This window comes from Piliocolobus tephrosceles, chromosome 7, assembly GCF_002776525.5.
Source record: "Piliocolobus tephrosceles isolate RC106 chromosome 7, ASM277652v3, whole genome shotgun sequence".
Classification (NCBI taxonomy): domain Eukaryota; kingdom Metazoa; phylum Chordata; class Mammalia; order Primates; family Cercopithecidae; genus Piliocolobus; species Piliocolobus tephrosceles.
The window spans coordinates 116,416,611-116,440,371 of NC_045440.1; the positions used below are offsets into that span (position 1 = coordinate 116,416,611).

At 30.4% G+C, this 23,761-nt stretch overlaps 1 protein-coding gene across 1 annotated transcript in view; it reads right to left on the reverse strand.

The window, feature by feature from the left end:
- Positions 1-23,761, reverse strand: part of CSMD3 (CUB and Sushi multiple domains 3) — a 1,271,497-nt gene that overhangs the window by 759,254 nt on the left and 488,482 nt on the right. The window contains exons 6-7 of the mRNA XM_026454566.1: positions 20,952-21,263; positions 56-133 (exon numbers count right to left, since the gene is read on the reverse strand). Coding sequence (XP_026310351.1) covers positions 56-133; positions 20,952-21,263 — 390 coding nt within the window. The remainder of the gene's footprint in view (positions 1-55; positions 134-20,951; positions 21,264-23,761) is intronic.

A 23,761-nucleotide genomic window follows, 5' to 3' on the forward strand; every position in this document is an offset into this window, starting at 1 on the left:
CACCACAAACTTCACTCTTGCGCTAGAGAAAGTAACAAAAAAGAAGTACACTCACAGATAGAAAACTTGTTGCTGTTGTCTTTCCCTGGAAACAATTTAAATCCTCTAGATTTAAAATCTATGGCCTTTTTCACTAGTTAAGAAAACAAACAAAAACATGTATCAGGAAATACAATTTTAAAATGAAATTCAAGTTAACAAATTTTGTTAGCATGGAATTATGCAAGATAAAGAAAACATTTTCTTAAGCCTGATATAGTACCCAGAAGAATTTTTTTTAAGCAATATAATCACTTTAGTAGTAACACACTAAGTAGTGTAAAAGGATTTTAAATATTCCACAGGGAAAATCCTACATATACATATTTTTCAAACTGTGTTTTTTTAAACTGTCCAAATTTTTATATAAAAGTGAAATCTCAGCAGTTTATCATAAACCACTTGAATTCATCAACTTTTATGGAATAAATTAAACTAGCAAAGTAAAAATGCTGGAGTATTAAAATAGTGGGAAGGATTTCATAGGTTTGTTTTTTAAAATAAATTTCCTAAAAATTTAGCCTATTTGAAATGTTAGGACACATTTAAGAATATGACTTAATTAGAAAAATTTAAAATATATTTTAATATTTCTATCAATCATTTCCATTTATTATCATTGCTTTTGACACTATGTATGAAAGTGAACTACAGGTATTTGGAGCCCATCAAAAATATCTCACTACTATTTTTAGATATAGTAGTTGTACATATTTATGGGATACATAGGATATTTTGATGTAAGCATACAATGTGTAATGATCAAATCTGAGTAATTGGTATATTGATCACTGCAAATATCTATTATTTCTTTGTGTTGAAAACATTCCAAATCTTCTAGCTATTTTGAAATATAAGATACTGTTAAATATAGTTGTCCTATTGTGCTATCAAATGCTAGAATTTGTCTTCTTTATCCTTCTATCTTACTGTAATTTTGTCCCCATTGGCCAATCACTCCTCATCACCCTTCCCTACTTCAATTATTGTCTTTTACAAAACTTAGTGTAAACAAGAAATATAATTAACTTGTTCAGTTACAGTGTGGAATTCTTTACATATTACTTTTTACCAGGTTTCCTTAAATGTTATGCAATTAGGTTTTCTTCATGTTATAAATTAAAAAAAAAAAAAAAGCAAAAATGGTTTTTGTTACATGGTTTAAAATTACTGCTTCACTATTTCTGAATGTCATTCTACACAATTAGTTCAAATCATGGATATTTATTGGTTTATGAAACATTTTAAGGTAATTTTTTCTTGTTAATAACTTCAAAAGTAGGATAGTAGAGAAAGGGCCTGGTGGTTTATGTGAATATAAGATATGAACGATCTATACACACAGAATATATTTTAAAAAAGAGGTATATTATCTTTGGAGCAGGATTTATAAGACTGATTCTTAGTAAACATTGTGGGATTTTGGACAAGAATCTGCCTTTTCACCTGCTTTATTCTCTTAAATAAGCAGCTAAGACTAGATGGCCTCTCTCTTTATAGTTCCAAGATTCTTTAATTGTGAATCCTTATTTATGGTGAAAAAATGACTACATCCCTCCCAAGTGACACTTTTTGTTGTGATTCTCTTCTACCCCCAGCCCCACCCCCACGGTAAACTAAAGTTTAATTCTTCTAAAGTGTTCAGCTGCTCTAAATTTAGTTTTGTCACATGTGAATTTTCTGCTGTCTCAAAATACTTTTTAACAAAATTTGCATTTTGTATTTTCTGGCATAATTCTAGATTTTTCTGTTGGAAACATGAATTATAAGTAGGAATCTACCTCTACTTTTCTCTGCATTATAAGATTTGACTTCATAAGTGTTACAAATAGATCTGAAGATTTCATGATGATTTTAACACAAGTCTGGATTTCAAAAAGAATAAAGAAAACTAAATGAAAAGATTATCAGACCAAAGGAGAAAACGGCAAAAGAATAAAATCCTACAGATCAAAGAGTTCAAAGTTGTAAATAATGAGTTACTAATACTGGGGGGAAGTGGCAGTGAGTGTAGAAGGGGACAGATTAACATGCCTACTTACAAGTACCTCGGTTTAATTATTTGGTTGGGTAAGGTTTTTCCTGCTTCTAAAAGCACCTTAGCTTTCTCTTTTATAAGCATCTATATGTCAATTTATCTTGAATAATGATAAATCTATTTTTCTTAAATAAAAACTATAATAATTGTAATACAGATGCAGAAGATGAAAGGTGAGGAGAATATCCATCTTTGGATATGACAAAGTGTGAATTAATAGCATAAAATTTAAATTCACAAAAGCTATAAAATATGTTAAACAGAAAACAAATACTTTAGCTGTTTATATTTTTAATGGAAAGAATAATATATGTCTCCTAATGAATAAATTAAAAGGATAAATCATGTATTAGGTATTTAATATTACAATATATGCCATAAAAATATAGCTTTCACTATCCATAAAAGATACATGGCATAAATCTTGACTTGTCATCAAGTAATGAGTGCTTCTGATGACCATATTTAACTTAGAAAATTAACCTGACTTTTTAACCTGATGCATTTCAGTAATAAGCATGTAAAATTTATTATAGAGTTAATGTTAAAATAAATTATGGTATTTCATATAGGTTAAGGAAAATGTTTAGACAGTGTGTCATGTGTGGCAATTGCCTCCACTGTACTGTAAGCTCCTCAAAAAGGCAGAAAAAATATTTTGCTCATGTCATATTTTTGTTTAATTGATTGTTTTGAGAATGAGTATCGCTCGGTCGCCCAGGCTGGAGTGCAGTGGCGCGATCTCGGCTCACTGGAACCTCCGTCCCCTGGATTCAGGCAGTTCCCCTGCCTCAGTCCCCTAAGTAGCTGGTATTACAGGCGTGTGCCACACCCGGCTAATTTTCGTACTTTTAGTAGAGACGGGATTTCGCCATGTTGGCCAGGCTGGTCTGAAACTCCTGTCAGGTGAACCGCCTGCCTTGGCCTCCCAAAGTGCTGGAAAACGGCATGAGCCACCGCGCCGGGTCCTGTTTTTTTTTTTTTTTTTTTTTTTTTTTGATGTTGTTTTTTGAGACGGAGTCTCGCTCTGTTGCCCAGGCTGGAGTGCAATGGCATATCGGCTCACTGCAACCTCCGCCTCCCAGGTTCAAGCGATTCTCCTGCTACAGCCTCCCAAGTAGCTGGGGTTACAGGCACGCACCACCGTGCCCAGATAATTTTTGTATTTTAGTAGAGACAGGGTTTCACCATGTTAGCCAGGCTGGTCTCGAACTCTTGACCTCAAATGATCCACCCGCCTCAGCCTCCCAAAATGCATGTCATATTTGTATGAGTGTATGAATGAATATATACAATATTGTTAATTCGAGTTTTTTAACTAAAGGTATTTTGTTGGGAGAATTCCCTTTATTGATCATGAACTACGATGGGAGGAAAGGAGGAAGTAATTTTAAAAAATGAACGCCCAAGATGAAGCATTTTCATTTGCAAATCTCAAGATAAAATACAGAAAAACTATGTATGCTGTAATAATTTTAGAAAGCATTAAATGCAAAATTGATAAGCATATGCACAATTCATTTTCTTTTCTTTCATATGCTAAACAATTTTCAATCATTTTTTGAAATTTTCATTACATTTTTGGTTTGACTTTTTTGCTTAGTGTAATAGAAATATTTTATAATACAGGAAAGGCCTGGCAGAGAAGAATATTAGGCCAGCAATCAAATCCCTCTTTATTTAGTTGTAAGCCCTGGACACTAGCAAAACCACTTTGTTTTGTAACCTATATTAGTTTTAAGCCATGTAGTGGATTATCACTGTGGTGTCTTCAGGTTGTTTGTTGTCTTCAAGATCAATATAAATTCAAAATTGCATTTAAAAACTTAAGAAAATGATATTGATTGATTCTTACTTAAACCTCATCTAATTTTCATGTTAATCAGCTAAAGTCATTATTTGAAAAGATTTAAATTAAAATGCCTACAATGAAAATTAACCATATATTCACACATATAAATCATAGCTGGATTTTGTTTCCAATACCAACTTTTATGGTGTAACAGGCATTTGTCTTTATGTTTTATGTTACAAAAACTTTCTAAGTGTAACTTGAGAACATGTGGTATTGGTGGGATAAGACAGATTGGAAAGTAGTATATGTAGCGTTGGTACTGGCCTTTAATGTTAGGAAATTGATCATATTACATAGGTGTAGTAGAAGGAATTTAAGTATCAGTTGGACATTTGGAAAATGTAACCTTTAATTGGTCCTTTTATCACTGAGCTTCTATAACTTAAAGTCATAAAACATTTCCTGGCTTGAAGTTCCTTTAAAAATTGAATCCCTCATTACACAATCTCAAAAGTTACTTATCTGAAATATATTATTCTATTTCATTGCTATGCATGTATAGCGAAAGTATGTAATATGCAGAACATTTATCTTTGAAAAAGAAGAAACAGACATATTTAGTATTAGTTAGCAGAACATTGTTTTAATTAGAAATAATTTGCTTTCATGTTTGCATGGGGCTCTCACAGAAGACAGTGGCATTTATTAAATGCTTTCAGAACATTCTGAAGCCCTCCTCATTTTCCACTTAGATTATATTCTAATACAATAATGAAGGTAAAATGAATGGAATACTCTAACCTTGTATTTATTTTATTCTTCCAAACTTGTAGTATTTATTTTAACAATAAAGTATCTTGGAAGTGTCAGTAACTATATTATAAATCTATAATTCAATCATATCATAATTATTTTAAAAAGGAAAATAATTTCTTATGAACAAGTAAGTCACTAGTAGCTTGTTTATGTTTTTGTTTATTTCTGCTTCATTTTAAGCTTTCTTTTCAAATGTACAATAATGCCTTTCTCTTCTTCTTTTGTACTGTGTTTGATGATACCTAGATATGCGTTTCCCACTTTTTATTTTGAATTTATTAATTCTAATCTTGTCTTTCACTTTATAGTAAACTAATAAACTATACTACTAATAAAAAAATTTCCTTTTAATGTTTTGGATATTGAAAATAACTAACATGTCTCTGTGTGTGTATTTGATTTTGAGAAAGTGGCATGTATCACTATTGACAGTATATTTATTTACATGAGTACTAAGACTAATCAGTCACTGACTACGAGGTTAAAGTAATGTCAAAACACAGTGTGCTATTTTTGGCATTCCGCTTACTGGATTAGGAGTTAGCAGACCTATGTTCCGAGTCTATAAGACATGGGACATGTTGATTAACTTTGCTATTCAGTTCTAAGAGATGTAATTCTTAACTATTTAGGAGTAGAATTTGGGCGAGAGGAAAGAAAGACTAATGTAATCGGAATTATCAGTTCTATTTCAGAGATTAAAATGTGTAGGGGAGTTATAAAATTATTTAACTGTGTAAAGATGACTTTTTTGTTGTTGGTTTATAAGTAAATAGTGGCTCTATGTTACAAGTCAACAAGTACAAAAATTTAACTTTTTTTTTCTACATCCTGTACTAGCTTAACAAAACACTTTTCAGAACATACTTATCACAGAGACTGCTAATGATGACTTTTTTGATGTAATTCTTAGACAAAGAAAAATCAAGAAACTATACTGCTGCTAGATTGAAAACTAAACAATACTTCTGCAGTATCTCCTTTAACATCTTTCATATAAGATTTACTACTGTATTAATAATACAAACTTCTGAGAAAATAATATGACTTATAAATGTTTCTGTAGCATAGTTTTTAAAAAAGTGACTAGAGGTATCCTGCAACAATTAGATAATGTTTCTGGGTTACATAGGAAGAAGATATAATAGAAAACTCAGTGACATAATATTAAGTAGCTCATGAATCTTTGTGAAAAATATTTTATTTCAAAATATGTTAAAAATAAGTGAAGATAAACTTTGTATAAAGAAAAGCAATGGTTATAATTTGATGAGAAATGTAGTAGTACAACTAAGTATTTTAAAAAGCACACAAAAAATAAAAATTAAAAAAAGTTCTTAAAGCACAGAAAAATTCATTGGTAGAGATAAACATACTAGGGATACACAAGATTTAAAATATTTTTAAATTCGTAAACGATGGAATTGAACTAGTTAAGTTTATTAGGAAATAGTACATATTCATTTTTGTATTTATTTAAAATCATAATATACTCTCCATTTATAAAACCGTTAGAGATAAATAATATGGTTCAGAAAAGCCAATACATTTTTTTAATCTTAAACTCCTAATTATGCCACAGTGCTCATTTGTACATATCACTTATTCTTTCATGTATGATGTGTAAATATAAAATGTATGTGATGTTCAATTTTTAGGGTAAAGAAAATATATAATCATAATTTTACTAGTGTGCTTAAATTAGACAAGAAATTTAGAAATCAACATGTAGCAAGAATCTTTAAATGTCAGTTATTTGTACTAATATTATTTACCATTTATAATATTAAGGTCTAGTCAGTCTCAGAAGCCATTCCGATTCATGATGCAATATACCAAAAAGTTTTCAACTATTTTGTGTTATGTCTTTTTCACTACGTAGGAATAATATACAAAATAAATTATCTATGTTCTCTGAATTTTTAATTCAAATTTTACTTTTCTATTCAAAGTTAGAAACCTCTCCAAAACTTTGATCAAAATGGAAAATTTAGCAGAAATGTATAAAACCATATCAATACAATCATATTGATTATATGAATAATTATTTAACATATTTCAAGATTCTCCACTAACAAGACCATTTTCTATTTTGCAAAAGAAGATCCTGAAGCTACAAGGTCTCAGTGTTGAAATGAGGTTGACCTAGTTTCCAAATCTTTGGAATCTTATTTTTCAATCATTTTAGGCTAAGAAATAAGTGTAAATTTTTCACTTGGAAAGAAAAAAAAAAAAACAGAGTGGTGAGTATGGAGAGGAGACGTTGTGTTTTAATAAAACCAATTTGTTAATTTTCATAGGAATTAAGGATTAGATAAATTTATTAATTCTTAGGAGACTGTGAACAGACTACATAACTGGCTAAAAAATCATGTACTAATCATTGCATAAAGACTCTAAAATTTGTATATGGGCTTTCTTTCTTCCTAGAAATGGAACAAATTCAGGAAACCATAACACTTATGCAGATAACAGCAGATGCACCCGCAATGCTTGGCGTAACAGGTCTTACAGTTATGGTATGCTGTAAAATGTCAGGATTATATGAAAAATGTGGAATTTTTTATATTCTCTTTAGGGATTTTTATAATTGGCATAATAAAAGTCACCATATGGGAAGAGTTACCATTGGTATAGTTCACAGATACTTTTAACACTTTAAAACTGTCTGCCCTTAATTGTTTTTAATCTTTATTTTCTGACAGCTTCAAATTAAGTTTTTAAATTGTTTTTGATTGCACAGTTAATATCCACTAATTTATGCACTTTCTTGGGACTTTTTTGTTTGATATATTATGTTCTCTAGAATACAAGTGATTTTCTGTTTTGTTTTGTTTCTAATTTGCATTTTCATTTCAAAAGTTAATTTTATCATAGATAATTTGATTATAAATTGTAACCCAAAAATAATAACATTAATATTTTCTTACTCATGGTAAAATATTATTACATAAAATATTTGTTTTGTGCTTAACATAAGAAATCACTTACGTATGCTACAATGCGTTCTAAAATGAGATTTATTAAGAAAGAAGCAACTTTTTGAAAAACAGCAGTCAAAGTTAATGACTTTCTTCAGACGATGGACAGTGGCATATATTCTTCCACTATGAATTTCATTAGTGCATTGAATGATGTTATAAATTTATGAAAAAATTACATTAAAAAAGAAGAAAATAAATTGCTTTAATAAATAACAACAGTCCGTCATCCCTGTGATTTCAGGTCATTATATTTTACTAAAGTTCACTAGAAATATTAATATTAGTGCCTAGATTCTGTTTAAAATAAACATAGATGGGTTCTAATGGTTGTATCTAATGCAGTGTTTTATCGCTAATTTCATGGCTATTCAAAATGCCAACACACTCATCATACCCATCTATGTTTTATATTTGCCTTTCCAGGTCCATTCTCCCTATTCTCCTTGTTCTCTGCCCAGAAGTTTGATCTGAATGGCTACATCCTTGCTACACAAATTGTGGCATTGCATTAGAAGCATTGGCGTCACCTGGGAGCTTGTTAGAAAAGCAGCATATAGAGCACCACTGAGAACTATTGAATTAGAATCTGCAGTTTAACAAGATCCCCAGGTGATTCTTCTTAACATTTAAACTTTTGAAGCACTAGACTCTGTCAACAGCCTCCCTTAACCTCTGGGGGATTCCAGCAGGCGGATGAAGGGAGGGAGGAAAGTAAGATCAGAATTTTTATTCCACAGGATTCCTCACCATTGCAATTATTGGAGTTTGTTAGGACTCCTAATTAAAGGGCATTTGTCCTTTCATGCCAGGCTGCAATAAGTGACTTTGTCCAACATCTCACTCTCTTTATCCCAACAAGTTGTGAATCATGACAGCCCAGCTACCGCTACTATAGGTTACAGCATGGTTCCTTGTGGTTTCTTTACATTCACTCATTTGGAAATAATCCTTTGTAAGTAAAACTTCCTCAAATTAGGCAACATTCTATTGTTTCTAAATGTACTCTGATGAATATACCACTGGTACATGGAAATTATTAGAGATGTAATTGAAATCTACATCTCAGATATTGTATTCAACAACATCTCTTAATTTATGACCACCATTGTACTTCAAAGGATAACATCTAGGTAGAATTACTGTTGGCTGTTGCTCATCGTCCTACCATCGGTTGCTCACTTTTTTCTTAGAAAATGTTTTGAAAATCTAGACAACACAACTGTGCTGTTTTCTAGCAATTATGTCTGTAAGAAACATAGAGATTCACAAATATAGAGTAGATAAACAGAAATTTAAATGAGTTGGCTGTATTGAAATTGAAAAGTAATTCTATTAAAAGTAAAACTGTCAAGAAAAAAATATGGAGTTAATAGAAATCTGAGATGAGTTGAATGTTACACTTTACTTTTGTATAACTTATAGATGACAGCAATATGAATAGCGTTAAATCGAACTGTATATACTTGTATCCAGTATTCCATATCAATATTTCATTAAACTATGTATTTTTTTTCCCAAGGAAATGAGCTACTTAAGACATTTAAAACTCTGTGCTAATCTTTTTTAAATAAATTTGTTCACATTTATCTTTACCTTACAGGATTTTTATATAGTCAGAGTATATTTTCTTCTTGCAAATGATCCAGAAAGGGGCAATATGTTTTACTGGCTGTGCATCTAAAGCATTAGGTACTCTATGTGTACTGTCTCATTGAAATCACAAAATATCCATGTAAAATTATTTATTGCCCCTTTTAAAAGATGTGGAAACGGAGAAGAGCTAAATTAATTGCCCAAGGTTATGGATAGGTTAATAAAATATGGTCATTCATTTGACTCTAAAACTTCAGTACTATCATCTATACCACCTGACCATAGATAACATAATTCCATATATTCAATCAGAACTCTCTCAAGTATGTGTCTTAGAAAACCGTAAATAGATGCAATTAGTGTACCCTATCCTAATTTATTCATTTTAATATAAAATTTTAAGTAATCAACAATATTTGACCCTAAATATGTTTACCTTAATAAGGCATAGGAGCTTTATTAACTGGATTTAATATTGAATGAAGACATCAATTATCTGATGATAGTGCCAAGTATAACCCCATGGCCTGAAGCCTCATAATACTTTGTTTTAAAGGTGTGAACAGATGAATTTAAAGGTGTAGCAAAAGCCAACTGCTTTTCAAATCAGTTGAAATTCAAATCATCATCTAGTCCTTTTAGTAAAATCATCTTTGGCTGCATTTGTTTCTAAAGGGAAAGTTCAGAAGAGTTGATGAGGCTTTTTTTCCCTCCCTTAATATAAGCCTCCTCAATGAAAAATTTCTAACATCTCTGGGCTCTGGATAAAATTAATCTATAAATTTCCGTCACTTTAGTTTCATTTGCTATTATGAGAAAATACCATTGGAAGAATAATTTAAATAAAGAAATATCAAGCATTAACAGTAAAAAGCAATAGTCCATGCTTTAGAATACAAATGATGTAATTGTGAAGAGAAAAATATCCTATGCAATGCACCCTAAACCTAACACAATGCTGTTTGCCATATATGAAGGTTCTGCTCTTCCTAAAATTGTAAAGATTAGTTGTGTGGTTTCACTCTGTGCACAGCAGGGCAACCATATGCTCTAGAAAACTACATGCAAGGAAAGCAGCTTGTTGCAAAAGTGGGTGAAAATGCCCTGAAATAATTCTGAACAAGATAAAAATGTCTCTACATAGGACCATTTCTTCATATTCCAAAAGGCAGAGGAGTCTGCTTTGGCATCAGCTTTGAGCACAAATAGAAAGTCTAGCCCCTTGAAAATATTTTAACAAAGAAAAAGATTTAAAAGTCACATACGTCACATCCACTGTGACCATCTCATTCACAGGTAAAACAAGCTCTGGTAACCATTTGGGGAAATCAGCTACACGCAAAACTGTTTCGTCTCTGATCTTTAAAGTTAAGCTTTCCCTTTTGATCAATTCAGTACATATTATTATCTTTCCTTATTTGCTCATTCTATTAAAAATGAGAAATCGTGTGTTAATACGATAATAAGCTAACAAGATATCTGATCAATGGTTACAGGTGAACAAAACAAAGTGGTTGAAAATCTGAAAAAAAAGTAGGTTTCCTTAAAGAATTACTAAAAGGAAATAAGAACATTGAGATCAGAAATTCTTAAAATCTTTACATAGTACTAACTCAAAAGCATGGCTTGAAGGGTAGCATTGGATAAAAATGTTAAAATGGTTACTTGCAGATTTGCCATTTGTGAATAAAATAAAATTTCATTGTTTAATATTGTCATTCAAGTCTTCAAACATTCTGAGTACTTTTATCTAATACATTTTAGAAGCGCATAAACCTGTTAACAAGTAAATTCTAACATTTTATTTTTTCTCTTCTTTCTTCTTAAAGACAACTTATTTAACAAAATATAAAAGAATTAAAAATATAAAAATGTATTCACTGTTATGAATGACATTGCTTTGACAATTTCAAAAATGTGATGAAATAAGGTAATGATAGAAAATAAGGATGCTATTCAATAAATATGTATTTAAATCATAAACTGGTATATTTCTGAATATGAATTATTAAATAGCCATAGTTATAAACATTGAACACAACTTTCCATTAAGTAACATAATTAGGGAAAAGTCAAGAGAACAATGGAAAAAGTAAACAAAAAGTATGGCAGGATATTGATAAAGCATACAATGATCAATATTTATATATATTTATATATTCTTCATCCCAAATGTTGATATTCCCCTGTTTTATGTATTCACTTTACCAATGTCAAAGTTCTCACATCCAAAATAAATAAATAAAATGAATAAAATTAAGTAATTCTATAAGAATTATATAAAAGCAGATAATTTTTTTAAAGTTATAAATTCTGGAGTCTATTATTAGTTATGCTTTAAAGATGCTATTAAAATAAATACATTAGTTAGTCTTATAAATAAAGACCTGGGAATTCAAGCAGACAAATATAATTTCACCATATATATAAAATAAGAAAACAATGCTTAAAGATTAACTCCTGAGAATTTTTGATTTGGCAATCAACTTTTGCATACTTTTTTTTCTCTTTATTTTATTTTCTTCTTCTTTTTTTAAATTTATTTATTTATTTATTTATTTACTGTTTTACCTCCATCTATTAACCTTTCAGGGATTTGAAACATGGTAAGTAAAGGGAAACTAAACCTTGATGTTTTGTTCTCTTTATTTGATACATTGAAAAGCATTTTAAAGTATAGAATTTAGGGTAAAATTTAAAACTTAGAGCTAAAATTTGACTTGGTATTGATTTTCTTATTCATCTATTCCTTTATTGATCTTTCCAGTAAAATCATAATGAATGTCAATAGCTCAGCCATTCTTAAAGGTTGTCAAAACTAATTATTGTCATTAATATTGATTCAGAAAATCCATCTGCCTTAAAATATCCCTTCCAGTCATAAATTTCCCACCATTTGAGTCACTCTTATGGAATTAAAGTTTAGCTTTTACTATATTATCCGAGATAGCTTGTCAACAATGTTTTTAAACTAGTGGAGAACAAAAATCCTATGAGGAATAGACAGTGTTGGGACTGTGTGACAAATGTTGTTCTCTCTCCATGATGATTATCTTCATCTAAGTTCTTGCTACTTAATGTATGAGCAAACCTAGAGATCTGTTAGAAATGCGAAATCTCAGCTCCAACTCCAATTTCGTCAAGTCACAACCTGCATTTGAACAAGACTACTAAATGATTCATGTCCACAATGAAATTTGAGAAGCATACTATAAGACCTATACTCCACGTAACTATCAACTGTTACTTGCACTTCTGTATATCTTACTGTTTGGTCTGATTGCACCTATTCACTTGAAATTTCTTCTTTAAATTCATGCTAAAGTGACTCCTTTAAAAATTACATTTGGTAATATATGCTTCCTGCTAAAGTCCACTAATGGTTTAGATAAAAATGAAGCTCATTTTTAAGGTCTAAAAGTCGAATGGTGTTTTTCCTACCTATGTTTCCCACCTCATCTACTTTACTCTCCTCCTGGTGCATTGAGTACCAGAATTAGTGGGTTTTCTTTTTCTCAAGTTACAACTCAAGCTCTTTATAACTAACTGTTTTCTTTTCCTGGTGTGCTTTCTCCTCTGAGAAACTGCAAAGCATAACTCCAAGAGCATCTCTGTCTCCTTTCTGTTATTTAGGTCTCAGTTTAAATTTTAACTCCCCAAAGAAGCCTTTCCTTACCATCTAAACTAATGTAGGAATCCATCTATCTTACCATCAGACAATTATTTACTTGTCTATTGTCTTTTTCTTCTTCACTTGAATATAAGTTCAATAAAGCAGGGTCTATTAAGTTTTGTTCAATACTGTATACTCAGCAATTGGAAGACAGCTTGGCACTCAGTGGATATTTGAGAGAGAAAAAAATTAAAAGAAAAGAACTTGGAACAGAAAAAAAGTGAAAAGAAATAAAGAGAAAAAAAGAAAAACAGAAAGAAAAAAGAAAGAATATAGAAAAATGAGTGAATAAATAAATAGTAGAATGTGGTGGTGAAGAGAGTAAGAATAGCACTGTCATCTGTTGTTAGAAATAACACTGCCTAAAAGAGCAGCTGGGATTGGACCTCCAAATAAAGAAGCTTTCAAATTTAAGGCACAGATGTGGGGATTGGGCCCAGGAAAAAAAAAAAAAAAAAAAAAAAAAAAAAGTACATGTGGCTGATTTCACATTTAATGAGATAAGTACATTGCTAATCTCTAAATTCCTTGATGGTAGCATTGGCCACTTCTATGTTTGTTTTCACATTGGCTATAAATAATCATTAAAATAAATATATGTCAGCTCAACACCAGGAGGGAATATAAAGTGATGGCAAATACATTAATAATACATAATATCTCTCTACAGAGTCATAGACTTTTAAGATTAAAAGGGACAGTAACAATCATATTATTAAGATACTCTTTGATGCTTTAGTGATTTTTAAATACCCACTTTGTCCATTACAACCTATGCTTGAATGACTTTGAAAATTCACTGCTTCCAGTAGCACACAATTTATATTTGAAAAAAAAAAAAAAACCTGAATGTTAAATCAGTCTTCTTTGTAATAAATTGCTTTGCATTGTCTTATGGTTCCATACACTAAATTTTACAACCTATGCCAGAGGACAGATTTAATCTCTCTTACACAGAACAACATATCAAGCATTTGAAGCCAGTTTTACCTCATCCTTCCTCACATGCCAAACTTGTTCTGTGGTAATTCTTTCTCTTATAATTGACCTATAATTTTTTTCTGTAATCTAATCTCTAAACTTTTCCTTTGGGAATAGAGACTATACAATATACTTTTGAATTCATCACATGCTTAGTGAAAGATAAGATGTACAATAAAACCCTGATAACTGATTACTTGCTGAGCATACAGTAGTATCCATAAAAATATATTTACATGACTACTCATAAACTAACTTCCTCATTGTTATAATGCTTATTAAGATTTTAAAAACAACATGTTTTAGATTTAGAAATTTATACTTTATAAAAGTCTTAATAGAATATTTGAAAATAGTGTTAGTTTCTTGCAAACACTTGAAAACATTGAAAATATATTTTATGCATAATAATATAGCTTATTAGTGATGAGCACGTAATAGGCACCTAAAAATTTTTGCTTTCACACAATGCAGTTTTTGAGGTAGAAGAGTGTTGCACCAGTTACTGAATCAAATTTGTTACATAGTAATCTTAACTTCTGACATAAGCTGGTAATTTAATGTGAATATTAAATGTATATAATAGTTTGCTTTTTTCTTATTTTTGTTGAGCCTTATAAATATTCAGATGAGCTTACTTGAAAACAATACAAATTATAGTAAAAATAAAAAATTGCTGCTTCTTTGGATTTAAAGTGGTCACCTAAAATAAATGTTTTATGCTGAATTAACTGTTCTTACCTTAAACTTAAGAATAATAAATAATATACTTATTTAAAAACTGTTAGATTTTCTTTTAAGCTCTAGTTTTGGAGGAGAAAAGTCTATATCATATTCAATCTCAATTCAACATAATTTCATGTAACTTTATTAACCAAAGTAATATCCCACTGATATGGTCATTAGCATTAAATGTACTGTGGCATAACTTACTATACTATGTCAAAACAAACAGTAGTAATGTCTATAAAAGCCCCATAACAAATATTTAATTCTGTAAGATATTGTAGTTATCTAAGTTAAATTCCCATTGGGAAGTCCAATAAAAATAATTAATAATTATTATATGTTTATATGAAAACATTCCCAGAAGAATATATCCAAATTTTGTACTTAAAAACAGCAACTATCAAGACTGTTCTTTAACAGCTGACAGAACTTGTCCACATATTGAAAAAATGATAATAGAAATATAATTCTACTAAAGTCTCCAAGAAAAGCAATGCTAAAGTAAAATAGGGTGGATTAAACCCATCTTAATTATTATTTAACATAATAAAATATGACAAATAACTCCTTGGGACAGGATACCCAATTGTGCTTATAATCTATGTTATTTCAACTTTACCATCACTTAGTGAAAGACCACATATCAGACACTAAATGAATCTTGAATGAATCAACACTAGTCTAGGACTATCAATATTAGTCTAAGACTGGATTTTTATACAGACTCTGCCAGGCCACAATTTTCTCTACAAAATAATGATATTGTACTGCATGATCTGTAAGTTCCCATCTAATTCTAAAATAGATAATTCTAGAAACACAGGAAAATTTACTTATCATTTCTAAAATAATGTCATTACATAGGTTTTGCTATTTTCAAGTCAATGTTAGGTAAATTCCTTAAGTCTATAATATTAAGCTTTAGAGTTTAGGGATTATTGAAAAAATTTTTAAGTTAAATATGAAATGATATCGAAAGAGATCTTATAGCTAAGGCAGCAAATTATTCTGATGAATTTACAAATGTCACTAGATATATATTATCTAATTTTAAACATCTGGATATTTTGTAAATAAAAAGTCAATTATTTTTAAGCTTACTTATATTAATGTATGTCTTCCTTCAAATGTAAACAATTTATTTATTTTTGTTACAGGCTATTCAGCCTAAATACCCACTCAAACCATTTTTAATGAGTCTTAGTAACATAAATATAATCTACTAGTTTCAAATATTTATTCATCTTTCTTCCTTTTTATTCTTTTTTTTTTTTTTCTTTTTTTTTTTTTTTGAGATGGAGTCTCTCTCACTCTGTCGCCCAGGCTGGAGTGCAGTGGTGCAATCTTGGCTCACTGGAAGCTCCACCTCCCGGGTTCACGCCATTCTCCTGCCTCAGCCTCCCGAGTAGCTGAGACTACAGGCGCCCGCCACCACGCCCAGCTAATTTTTTTGTATTTTTATTAGAGATGGGGTTTCACCGTGTTAGCCAGGATGGTCTGGATCTCCTGACCTCGTGATCCAACCGCCCTGGCCTCCCTAAGTGCTGAGATTACAGGCGTGAGCCACCGTGCCTGGCCTCTTTGATTCATATTTGGAGGTTATTAGTCCCACTGCTGTAATTCAGTAACATTTCAAAAATGCTGCTATGCAAATGTTTCTCATAATAAATTTGTGATTATTCTTTTTATTTAAAGTTATGTAGACTGTTCTATGGCATAGATTGTATTGTTCATTCTCATATACCTGTTATGAGAATGACATGTACAATGTCATGCACATCACAAGAGTCAATATGTATTTTGTGAATAAAATGAAAATAACAACCATCCTATGACGCAGGTGTTCTTAGCTACTGAGTTGTGACTTTGGGAATTGAACTTACTGCTCAAGATCATAAAGCTAACAGGAGCAAAGTATAGTCTCAGCCTAGTTCTTCGACCAAAACTCAAAGTTGATAGTAAGCAATTTTTTTTTTATCTTTGCATTGGGAGAAAATACCTAAGAGTTTATGGCACTTCCTATCATTACTATATTTACTGCTTATAATAACCCTGATGTAATATTATGACACTACAAAAACTACTTTGCAAATATAAAAATTGAGCTATAATTGTTCATTTGACCTGAACAAACATAGTAGTTGGCAAAGGTGGACAAAAATTCAGCCAATAAATATTAAATTCTCATTTTGAGGACTATTGGACACTAATATAGCAAAGTGGTGTGGTGTTAATATGCATTTTTAAGAGATCTAAACCAACATTATTGATTTTCTTTCTCTTTTGCTTCTTTTTATCTCAAAGTACAAAGAATCTTCAAATGGAGGATATTAGAAATAATTTTCTGTTACTGAGAAAAAGTAGAAAGTAAAAAAATTAAGATAATTCAAATTATTGATGTTTTAACTATAGTACAACAGGAAAATTAATTGGAATGGTACCCTATAAAGAACTGGAAATATATTTGAGTAATATTTCAAGTTTTTCCAGGTTATTCATTAATTTTACAGTTGTTATTTAAATAAAATAGTTATAGTGATTTATCTATGTGTTAATTTAATTAATTAACACATAGATTGACTCTATACACATCAAGTACAAAATACTGTGTGTAATCCATGTTTTCTATGTGTTCATAATAATATTGATGTCAATTATTAATATATGCCCCAGTTTATAAAAACAGATAAATTGGGAACCATTAATGATCAAAAGACATTATAAAACTGAAAGTTTAATTGCAATGTGAATTCAAAAATTAAAAATATTAAATTATTATGTACTGCAAAATAGCATGAACTTGCAGACATCGAATGGACCTATGCTATAGTAATCTCTTATATTTCTGTTTTACACTGTAATTAACTTTAGCAAAATAATATCCATTAGAATATTTTTCATGGGACATTTTTGAGTTTACAATTTTCTAATGGTTAATTATAAAATTATTTTGATTTTATAATTGTTCAAAGGCTATAAGCAGCGCCTTTATATCCAGTTCCATTTTGTGAATTTTGAACTACTAATACAATAGAAGCAATATATTATTATGGATTAATGACGATATTGTTGCCTTTATTTTTTAAAAAACTGGTACAACTGTGACAAAATGTAGTTACCTTTAACACTGAAATATGTAGAGATTTCATCATTTTGAAGAAGGTAATTTCAAGCCTTTAAGTAATTTAAGTGAATTTTCTAGCAAGTGAAATTGTAAACACTTATTCATTAGTTTGACAACTATTTTTAAAAAATATCTATTGGTCAGAAACTATACTAAGTACTGAAAATGCAGCATGAATAAAACACATCCACTCCTTGTCCTCAGACAGTTTAAATCTTACAGGAAAAATTATAGGGCTGATGATTACAAATGCCTCTTATAACAATGGCAAGTTATAAGAAGAATACCTAACCTTCCTAGAGGTAACAATTTAAACTAAATCTTGGAAAGGAAATTAGAATTATGTGATTAAAAGAAACAAGGATTAGCTTCTCAGAGTACCTTTAGGGAGAAAAGAATACAGTGATTGACTAATTAAAATAAATTGTGTTTTGCAAAATAATAGAGTGATTGTGAGAGTTACATGAGATGAATTTGGAAATATGGAAAAAACCCAGATCATGCAGTTTCCGGTGGGTCCTCACCAAGTCTCTACTTTACTCTTAAGGGCATTGAGAAATCACTGAAAGCTTTAGAAGAGTCGAGTTAGATGACTGGATTTTTATTTATAAAAGTTCATTTTAACTACATTGTGGATAATAGATTAGAGGAGTACTTTTTTTTTCTGAAATATCTAAAAAAATAGTTTTGGATTGCTTTCCAACTTATTGAAAAAGTAACTTGAAAGACTCACTCTCTGCATACATACTATAACTTCTTAAGTACTTTGATCAGAATTCATTTTACAAAATCTATCTTGTACAACCAGAATGGGTTTCTCTATGTCCTCGACTCTATTGCAGTGTCCTGCAGGAACGGCTCATGCATTATTTATCTTTATTTCCTCTAGAACAGAATCTGATACTGAGTAAGGATTTTAGCCATTGCGTCTGAGCCAAAATTATTATTTTCAAAATAATACTGGTTTGATGTCAGCCATTTCCAATTTAGAAATCTGGACCTGCTGGTAATCAAGTCTTAGAAGATAGTTTCATAACTAAGGGCATAGCTATATTTTGAGAACTTCAGTAAACACTAAGCAATAGAATAACAGGTTTCCTCTACTCTTAACACTGATGAATATTTTTGCCCATAATACTAAGAGATTGTGTCTAGAGTGTAATAGATAAGTAGCAAACCAAAATCACTGAAATAGTAGTGAGAAGAAGAAACAAAAGAACCAATTTGAATTAAAAGAGATAGTTGATAAAAGTGTAACAATTTAAGTCACTGTCAATAATGATGAATACATTAAAAATGTTTTCCATATAATGTTTTACATCTAATTTAAAAAATAAATGAGGAATACATTTCCAAGGTATATGGCACCACTGAATGCATATTAAATTCAAAAATCACCATTTTGTAAAGAATATGTGGAAAGGTAAAACAGGTATCAATCTCTCAAACAGCACTAGGAGCTTATGATAACAACGGGGAAAGTTTGAGCACTGATTTGGAATCTACCCAGGAAGTACTCTTGATGCTTAATTAAAATTTACTTGAAGAAACTTAAAAATTTTATATGGAACCATCTTAAAATTATTTAATTTAATTTAATAGTTGACTATCACCTTTTCTATTTTCAGTCTGAATTATTTTTCCAAGTTATATAAAATTTTAATTTTTAACCACAAAGTTTCTCACACCACTTGATGGCAAACTTTGGCTAAAGCAGAAATAATATTATTAGTTGGTTTTATGATAAACTTATGTCAGAAATTATCCTCCTTCTATATAATGGGTAATAATAATTTCCAGGTAGCCTACCAATATTAGCTCGTGAAGTTTTCCAAAGAGAATGAAAAAATAGTTTTTAACATTTTAATATAATTTTACCTACTTAAATTTTCTGGTAATAAGACAAAAACTGTTTACCTGATTGAGCAAATCAAAATTTTAAAATGGTCCCTATATTCTTATGAATGAATATTTATCATGGGAAAGCGAATACAGAATCAAGGTGATATTGATTTAATCTTTTTGAGAAGACTATTACCAGTTAAAAATTCATTTTAGAATGTGCCTCATTAAAGAGAATCAAAGTAAGTACTTTCAGTACTAATTCTAATGGAAACAAACTTCTGAGATATTTTTGTATGATTTTCAATTAATGTATGTAAAGATGTCTTGATTTCTATCGTTCTTGTGCTCTAAGTATTGAATGGCTCCCCATTATTTAAATCATGGTCTGTATAAACCATTCCTAATCACACTACAAAAACCATAGTCAGTTTAGAGAAAATATTTTGATATCTTTGAAATGTAGCAGATATTTTATACTGAAATATGTTCAATTAATGTTCTTACTGATACATATATTGATATAATTAAAGACCTTTTAATCTTTTACATTACACTGAATTTTTTTCCTAAACTTCTCTATGACACTTGCCACCAAGAAACAGAAAAATGTGTTTTCTAGACTTCTTTATTTTGTAAAAGGTAGGCTTATATTAATTGAGTAGAAAATTACCAATGTATGATGTGGTTTTATGTCATTTTTCTCTAAAAATAAATTTGACACTTAAAGACTACTTAAATTTTGGAGCCATAATATCAATGAATAGCTGTTAACTTTTCAAAATGGAAATCTTTCAATGCAATCATATGGGTCAGGCAAAGAATAAGCTATGTAAAATGATCACCAGACATAGCGTTTCTATGTTTCCCAATCAAACTGTACATATTCTCAAGTACTAAGTAACATTTGCATAACATAAAAATATCATGCAAACGCCGAAAATTACTACATGGGATAAATCATCTATGGGTAAATATATGCACTTATTAATCAAAACTAGCTACTTTATTTTCCTGTTTCATGAACATCATCATAACTGGTATGGAATAATAATAGGTATTTGGTATTTGTTTTTACTGTCCTGTTTATGAACTATTTCTGTTCAAATTTTTCCCCCTCCCTCTCCAACATTTGCATTGACTTTGACTTATTTTTAAATTTCAATTTCTATGCTTTCAAATTATTCCAGTTTTCGGTGTTACTATTCATATTTTTCAGCTACTTTGAACTTTTTTTTTGCTTTCTACATCTTGGCTCTCTTTCCGCTCATTCTCTAATTACCAAAATATAGCTTTGGCTGTAACTAAATGGGCACAAGTAAAATAACATCCAATACCTCTATGAGTAACAACTGCAAGCTCTTTAGTTCTTTCTATCTGTTCAGCATGTCTTGGTCTTCTCCTGGTACTTTGTGTATCTGCTTGATGAGGAGAGAGCCCGTCCTTGGACGTGTTGGGGTCCAGACCTGAATTTCTGAGACTTGTAACTTGCACTCGCTGTTCCTCGGAAAGTCTATGGATGGTGACAGCTGTAACACTGGATACAGTAACATCTGCAGGTGTGCTAGCAACAGCAAGAGCACCAGTGGTAGTCCTGTTATGCTCCTCTAACTCACCAGTGGAGGTAGTGTGGGTCAATGTAGAAGAACCTGTGGGACACAGTAGCACTAGATGCTAACTTTTTCTTTTTAAATTTTGTTTATTTTTTCTGATAAGTTTAATCAGTCATATTCTCTTCTATTACCTTAAGGATAATCAACATGAAGAGGCAAAACACAAACACGCCAGTAAATTGTGAAGCACACTAGATCTGTTGGTTTGTTTGTATCAACCATTCTATGGATAGATATACACACAAAATACACCACATTTTAACTGTAATACATTGAAGGGAGCAAGTAAAAGAGTAAACCCTTTATGTGGCCTTGAATCAATCTTCTAAAAAAATCTACAGATGAATTTCAGCAACAAATGCCTGGCAAATGTCAGGTTTTGATGGAATGGGTAACTAGGTAACCACACTTTTCTCAAAAGTATGCTTTGAATAGTCTGCCATATCTCTTCAGAAATTCTGGGAAAAATATCAAAATTTTATATTTTAAGACAAGCAAGTGAAGAAAAGAGAATTTAAAATCAAAGCCAAAATGAAAACAAATGATGGGAAAAAATGAGACACTAAAATAACCACTATAAGAAAATGTCTTTCTTAACCTCATTTGTCGTGAGCTCTGTAAATACCTTAGAATTTACTGAGTTTTTAAAAATCAGTTAATAAGTTTTACTATTTTTATGTAATGTTTTAGTTTAACCAATTCTGAACTAATTAAAATTAAGCAAGTGATTTAATTTAGAAGTGGTTGAAAATTAACTGTTAGTAAACAGCATGGAACTTTAATTCATACACACTAGTTTTAACTATTGGTTGGGAATTTCTAAATATCTCATAAGCATTTCATAGTGTGTATATATGTGCATGTGTGTGTATATAATATTACCACATTTTTATTCTAATTAAAGATTTGTTAATAATTTAAAAGTATGTATTCAAAGTGTCAAACTAGGGTTTGCTTTTTCATTTTACTTTTTTTTTTTAAGGTTGTTCTTAGTGGTTCATAATACTTACATAATGAAAAAAGTAACTTTATAAAAGAAGCATAAAATAGAATGAGGGTATATTTAAAAGGATCTTGACAACTAAAGTCCTTAACAGCAACAACAGCAACAACAAAAATTATTGAATTTTGGAGTTGCAGCTACTGATTAGGAATCATAGTCAGATCCCGGTTGGAAAACTTTTGAATATTGTCTAAAGCCAATGAGTGGTATATGTTTTTATACATTTTTCTTCTCAACATTTCAAAATTCTGTTGCCAATGTTTAATTAGATATTTTAGATAAAAATGCATAGGGATACTTCAATCATTCTGAAAGAGTAAATAAAAGCAATGTCAATATGGTTTAAGAATACTCTGCCTTTGTTGTTTTTCCTCTTCTGCTGTAGGCAGGTGATTAGTAGGACTAATAATTCTGCTTTCTGCCTTAAATTCAAAAAGAAAGAAACGAAGTCAAACCTGGAGCTCCTCATGCATAGGTAAACAGAAAAGCCCATTTCCACCCCTAATTCTTCCAGGTTGAGTCATCATATCTGAATTTGATGTAGAAATTCAAAAGTACTAAATGATTATTGTATTTTGAAAGAGCCAAAAGTAAATGAGGTATGACGATTATCAAATTATTTTAAATATTTTAATATGTTTTTAAGCATGAATCAGAAAGCTTCTATTCAATATTTATCCAAGTTGTTTTGTGAATAACCATTTCATAAATCAGAATCTATGAAGTTCACACTGGTTATATAAATCAGACTGCAATATTTAGTCAGTTAATATATGATAGTAATTTTTAATCACATGGTTAAGCAATAACTATGCTTGCACTATTAAAATACAGTAATTGAACTCATGGTAAACTGTACATTTGTGATGCACAGTTTCACATATGTATCATGATGAGCTCATGTGCTCATTACTATGAAACTTGATCCACATTCTCCTAGAGAGTTTAATTGAGCCTTTTATTTTTGAGAGGAATGTGAAGTCAGAGTAAAAACTAATACTTTAATATTTTTATAAGCTCATCATAATTTCCCAACTTTCGGGTTTAATTTTAATAAAAGAAACTATTAACTATAAACATATGTTGGTAATTATAAGATAAATTTATGAGAAATAATAGAATTTGTACTATGTCACATGTCTGAGCATGCCTACCTTTACTAAAGGGATGGATTAAATTATCATATTCCATCAGAGTCATTATGATTAATCTCAAATAATCTCTTGAATTTGAGTCAATAAATCTCAGATAATCCTTATGAACAGGCTTAGGGGACTTAGGCTGCTTCTCTAATCACTCAAGACCTGCAGACCAAATCCAAACACCCACTTTCTTGAAGACTTCGGGGGATAAACACAGTTCCAGACCAAGTTTTGGAATTAGAACTGGTCTTTGGTAATGTCTAGACCCAGGGTTTTCTAGCAGTTCCAATCTTAAAATACTTTGCATAAGAGCTATACTTCCCACCAACGGTGATGATGATTCTGTAGTATTCCCTTAACCTAAATGCAGGACAGTGTTTAAGGCTGAA